This window comes from Salmo salar, chromosome 10 (genome assembly GCF_965601325.2).
Source record: "Salmo salar chromosome 10, fSalSal1, whole genome shotgun sequence".
Taxonomy (NCBI): domain Eukaryota; kingdom Metazoa; phylum Chordata; class Actinopteri; order Salmoniformes; family Salmonidae; genus Salmo; species Salmo salar.
The window spans coordinates 46,795,136-46,801,635 of NC_138300.1; the positions used below are offsets into that span (position 1 = coordinate 46,795,136).

General features: G+C 39.6%; 1 protein-coding gene across 1 annotated transcript; it reads right to left on the reverse strand.

The window, feature by feature from the left end:
* Positions 1-2,945: 2,945 nt before the first annotated feature.
* On the reverse strand, positions 2,946-4,946 carry foxd3 (forkhead box D3). Its single transcript, XM_014123441.3, has one exon. The coding sequence runs from the start codon at positions 4,515-4,517 to the stop codon at positions 3,423-3,425; it is 1,095 nt and encodes a 364-aa protein (XP_013978916.1). The 5' UTR covers positions 4,518-4,946; the 3' UTR covers positions 2,946-3,422.
* Between the last annotated feature and the right edge of the window lie 1,554 nt (positions 4,947-6,500).

Consider the following 6,500-nt stretch of genomic DNA (forward strand, 5'->3'; position numbering starts at 1 on the left):
TTTCCATTTCCCTATGCTGTAGGCTTTTAGGCCTTCCTAAAACGGAAATGCATCCAAACATTTGAGCGCAGATCATCATCCTTCGCTTGTTGTAAGCCATTTCGTTGGAGAAGATGTAGCGTAGTCTACTAGCCTGTATCTATCTATATGCCTAAATTAAAATCTTAAAACCTTCAAATGGCTGAACCAGGCTTGTGATGTATGCGTCATTTTCATCCAACACTGTATTTGATCGAGGCCTATAGCCTATATAACAAAATGAAATACCAATTAGAATGTTATTAATACAATGTTCTCGTTATTCTTTTTCATAAATGGGCTATGCTTGTTTGTTTTTTGTATTGTTTCAAGTCAAAATAGCCTACCTTCATATGGGCTCCCATTTCGTTCCATTTCAAATAATGTATTATGGGAAAGGCAATTCTGTCTTTGGGCACAATATGAGACGACTTACAAATCCTACACAGCAGTCCGTCCAAGCAACTTGAGACTGTACAAGAATACAATGTAAAGGTATCAACTTTGTCCTAATATTTAGGCTTACATTATGCAGCCAATTACTTTGAGGATTGTGATATGTCAAAATGAGTTTGCAGCCCCATCAGTGTGTCTCTGTGAATATGCAGAACTTGATAGGCTGCCTAGGTAATAGCTCGAGAAGCTCCGGATGTCCACAGTTGCAATACCCATCGAAGGTTATTACTTGACGTCAGGTATATAAAAAGCAGGGATCTATTATAACCTTGCACTTGTTAAAGAGTCAACTCTTTCCCACCAGCTGCCCCTAAAATAGACACACAATTAAAACCCGTTGAATCTAAACAATTTCACAGTGTCCTTACTTCAAGATAAATAACATCGACCCAAACCACTCAGTATTAGCCCACTTACGCCAACAGATGTCTGATAGTCACCCATGTAATGCTCCTGGAAGGATATGTAGGCCTTATGTTTCTGTGTTTAAATCGCTTTGCACAAGAATAAAGGTGTCAATAAACGCCACCTAGCGATTTTTACAAGTCATTGCTCTTACACGGTTATGTGTGTGTTATTGTGGGCTACATTACATTGTTTGAACAGTAACTTAACAGAATGTTTGAACAGAATGTCTCCATTGAATAAAGCTATATTCTTAACAAACTAATACCGTAATTGCATGGCAATATAGACTATATGTAGGCATATATTTTCTCAGATGTTTTTGTTTTGCTAGAGAGCAAATGTTATAATGTCTACTTAATTATCATGTATTGCTTTTACCTAAGACATAAAAGAGATTACGGTAGTAATTATGAAACACATATAGACACATTTGTTAGTCATAGTTTTGTTGGAAAATAACCAGCTTGGCAATTAAAAATGATGTAAACATTTTAATGAACAACCGTCGGTTGATAAGCAGCATTTATTGACATTTCGATCAGACATCGCATTAAGATATTATGGGATGAACAGCCTATCGAAGTGAACGTAGGCCTAGCTCCCTTTACAAATCTCCCCTCACAAAAAAGCCCGAAGGTCTACATTTCAATATATTATTTGTCCTCGTACGCCGGTAGGCCTGGCTATAAATGCTTATATGCCATCATATTAGATCTATGTCTGGGCTTTATTTAAAAGAGAAGCCCCTGCATCGCTACGTCCTGTAAATCACCAGCGGTATGTGATATCAAACTGTGCTTTGACGCGAGGCATCGGAGCAATGCGCATAAAAATGTAGTCTCATCGGAAGGAATAAGGAGCCAGTCGTAGAATGGGCGCCCCGTTATCCAGTGTCATTGAGAAGCACTGCCTCAGCAGCTTCTTCAGACTGAAAGTGAATTCAAGAAGAGAGTCCTTTCTCTGTTCCCATGAGTATCAGTTAAAAATAGCCCCTAGCCCCTGTGCATCGCCACCGGCCACACACACCATCGACCATTTGCTGTTTGTGTAAAACTGATTAGCCAGACACAACTGTGAAACTAAGTGTTACTTTTATAGTAGCAACATGCAAACATATTTTATATCTCCTCGGTTTCTCTTGTAATACGATACCATAATGTCTCGGCATTTACCAGTTAGGCTAAAGATCATCTGCACTGCATCTAACATTTCTCATGAGTGAATCCACTCTCATTTTCATGTTAGTAATGTTAGTGAAAACATTAGTAACAGCTTATTGATAATAAAATATTTTACTATTTTGATCCACCAAAATCATTTTCATACCAGTTGTAATGATTTAATGTTTGTTTTGAAGTTTTGTCTGTAATATAATAACGAGTTAGAATCCTCCATTCTGTGGTCTTATAAGTAGCCTAATTCCTGATTAGTATTTAGGCCTGTATGGTATTCAAAATAAAATCTATTTCATTGTTTTGACATCTGTAAATAAGCCATCATAAGGTACTAGCAGAAAAAGGCTATAATGGTGTAGCCTAGTTATTGTCATGCCAAATGACAACAAGATTATATCATAATAAAAAACAAAATAACTTCAAAAACAGTTGAATGTAACTGTAAATTGAAATGTATAATGAATTGATATTAAACTAAAGTAAACATTTCCTAATTTGTAATATCAATAGCCATATTTTATTTTGAGAGATATTACATTTGAACTAGGCCTATGGGAAATGGCCTGTGTTTCAGTTGATTCATTCATTACTTGCTCGCGGTAATAAACACGTCATTACACTCTCACTTAATTGTCGTAGCAATAAAAATATTCGAGTTTCAGAGGCCTAACTTTATTATTGACCTTAAATTAAATGCACCTGGTTTGTAATCTTGTTTTGATTGTTTATTGTGGTAACATTTATACCTATTTCTTTACAAAACCTGTACTGATATTTTGTCATGTCCGATTATTTCCTACTATTAAAATGGTTTCAATTAGAGACGTTTCAATAAATATCACAAAGCAGATCTATCAGACATTTCAAAAACGACATAAAGAAAATGAATAGTGCTAATGCTTCTTTCTTTAGATTTATTAACAAATTATTCCACTTTACAACACAATAGAGATACATAGAATACATATATTTCAGTTTATAAACAGACCATTTGTCCAGACTTAGAATAAGAACATGTTGTATCATGTATGAAAAATCAAAGCAAAAGTGTTGATTATTTTAAACTAACAGCTACCAGTTACAAAATCAAATAGAAAATAATATCAGGAAAGCTCGTCTATAACTACAATTGTTGTACAGTTCAAACAACGAAATAAAATAAGTAAAAGTCAAACAAGTAAAAGTATTTATTTTTACAAATATGTACAAATATTACCTGTACAGATAGCATTCCTTTGCTGTTGTCTCTTTGTTTAGTCTTTACATGGCTACAGATTGGTGGACATCTTCCAGTGCTGCATGCCTATTTCGTGCTGTACAGTCTTCCCCCCCCAAGTCTCTAGAAAAGTAAGTATTTTATTGAGACTATTGAGGCCATTTGGACACTGCCGTTACTGAGGGTAAAAACTGTCCCGACATGATATTAGATGGCATGCTAAGAATTGGTGCAATAGCTGCTGTTGTCCTGGTTAGGGCATGTGCGCTCAACAACGCCGACTGAACAGTCACCGGAGGCCGCATAAAAGTCTGTGCACTCGAGGAAGTGGATACCCCGATGATGTTTTCTATACTGAAAGACGGTCTACTGGAGGGCTCGGACTTTATCATAGACGCGGTGCTCAGACTGTTTAGCTGCATCTGTAGGCTAGGGCTGAGCTGAGAGTTGAAGGCTTTTCTGTTCAGCTCAGCGGAGGACAAGAGAGGGACAGTCGGGGGAAGCATAGGACCTACTGGGTGCATGTAAGGGTACATCCCCGCTGGATGGGTGTAGGCTGGGTGAATTCCATAGTGACGTCCGTAAGGATTCCCAATACTGTAAGCCCCAAAACTTTGCATCATGAGGGCTGTCTGGTCCCTGAGAATGTCTGGCTGGTGCCTCTTGAATCGTTTCCTTCTCCTGAGGAAGCTGCCGTTGTCAAACATATCTTCCGACTGGGGGTCCAAGGTCCAGTAGTTGCCCTTACCAGGGTTGCCCGGCTCCCGGGGGATTTTCACGAAGCAGTCGTTCAGCGACAGGTTGTGGCGGATGGAGTTCTGCCAGGCTGGAAACTTCTCTCGGTAGTACGGGAACCGGCTGCTGATAAACTCGCAGATCCCGCTGAGTGTGAGTTTCTTCTGCGGGCTCTGGAGTATCGACATGGTGATGAGCGCGATGTAGGAGTAGGGGGGCTTCACTAGACTGTTTTTCGGCTTGCTGCTCATGGCACCCGACGCGCTCTCAGTGCCGTCCGTTTTGGTCTCTCCCTCCCCGGCACTCTCGCAGGGACTCCCGGACCTGTCCTTCACTTCTATCTCCTCCACCTCCTCCGAGCGGTCGTGCATGCCCCCCTGGCTGTCGCAGTCGCTGTCTCGCTCCATTCCCTCATCGCCTTCGCCGACCACGTCGATATCCACATCCTCGGCAGTGAGCACCGTCTGACCGGACATGTCGTTGGCACTGTTGCCACCAGACAGGGTCATCACAGCTTACTTTACCGAAGAACAACCAGGGATCTAGGTGAGGGTGCGCGCGCGGCCCGTCCGTTGCCGTCAGATCGGATGTCGCCGGATTCTAAATGCAGGTCAGACCGGCCTGCCAGAGAAACTTAAACTTCAGAAAATATTTCTCCAGTCAAGTAGCCTAGTAGTCTTCTTAAGGGTTTTGGTGTGTGCGCTTCACGCCTCGATGTCCTTCGACCGCTATTTCCTAGTAAGAGTGGTTTAAGAGTGCGAAGTCAAAATGACACATGCTTTTAAAGCCGGTTTTAAGGACTGTCTGATAGATTACTTTTCCACTTTAAGATATACTATCAGTGCCGCCACGTGATTGGGTGACGTCAGACGTCCCCCTGCTAAACCATGCAAACTGAAGTTGTTTCATGGATTTGTCAACAAAGGGACAACAGTAATGCTGCTTTCCACTACTTTCTGTCTGTGTTCGTCCGTCATAGACCATTTAACTGTAGGAGGGGGGGGGGCTACATGATTGAAAGATCTGATGCGCATCCCGGCTGCACTAAAACCAAATCTTAACTTTGCTTAAACAAATTGCTTGTGTTGAAAGCGGCTGAATGAAAACGTCGACAGCTAAGTTAATTGAATATCTTCTAGTTATTATTGTGTGCTCGTCTTTATGTTGCACGGGATATAATCCTTTTTTATTAAATTGGAAAATAGAGTCTATAATTCTTAGTTGCCTTCTCCACACCCAAATGACTTGACGTGTAATTCTTACTTTAGGCATAAGACCTTTTGGTGAAAGACAGAGCCTACTTAGTATTATTATTTTTACTATTATACTAACAAAAATCTAGTTTAAATTTCACGATGGATTGTGCAAGTTTCACCATGGAATGTAAGGCTATATTCAGACGATTAATTCCGTGGATTTGTCGAAGGTGAGAAGGATACTGAAAACAACCATGGAAAAGAATAAATAAATAATTGTCAACGGGTTTTGCCAGAGGTGTTAACGACCTAATCATTGCATGTGTTAGCATATGAACAAGTAGGAAATGCGGGACCGGGTGAATGCAAAGGCCCCATTCACAACCATGAAGGTGCGCGGTGTATGTGGGCTGTTCACAAGAAAGGATGTAGAAACGAATACAGAAGTCTAAACGTTTCCTGCGTTGTGTGAGAAATGTTGTCCGATGTCATTGTAGTGGAGTGGAGTGGAGGGGGTCAGGAACAGTATCATTAGCATCCCTGCTCTGATAATAGCCTGCCAATAGGCTGATGATGGTTGGGCAGACACATAGCACTGTTTATCTATTTAAAATAGGACATGTTCATTGCTAATTTACAAAAGCTGCCGTTGCTTTGTTGTGAATAAATAAAACAGGAGTATCTTCCTATCTTAGATTCTCTATATATGTGCCACAAAGCAATATAACTTCCTATTGATTCCGTCTGAAACACCTCCTGTCGTAATGAAAATATATTTTAATTGACAACAGAAGCAATTATTCTTACCACCCCTCTATTAGAACTAACAAAAATGTGTAAATGACTTTACAATGGGAACGGAGTAGCAGTTAACCATGACAAGTTCTATTTTGCTCAGTTCAAAGCTCCTCTTCTGGCCTCCATTGAAAAGCTAAACACCAATCTGTGCACATTGGCATTGTACTGTGAGGATTTCGCTACCACGAACCACAACTCCCTCAGACACCACCACAAATACTTAGATTAGTTTCTTATGAACACTATTATGTAGATCACATCATCTTTATTTAGGTCAACAAATATAACTATTATAATAACTCAATTAGGCCTAAATTAATACAAATATTATGATTATTTTAATTTGATAATTGTTCAATATTATTTCAATATTATAACCATTATATTTTAAATATTTTACATTGCTAGAAATAGTCCAGATTATAGCTCTGTTGTTTATAACATTTTCCTCGGATAATATAGGCTATGTACATCGAAAATGGGCCTTTACTAATACAT

Bases quoted from the DNA above. Each gene is read 5' to 3' on its own strand.
- foxd3 (XM_014123441.3), bottom strand. From the start codon at position 4,517: ATGACCCTGTCTGGTGGCAACAGTGCCAACGACATGTCCGGTCAGACG.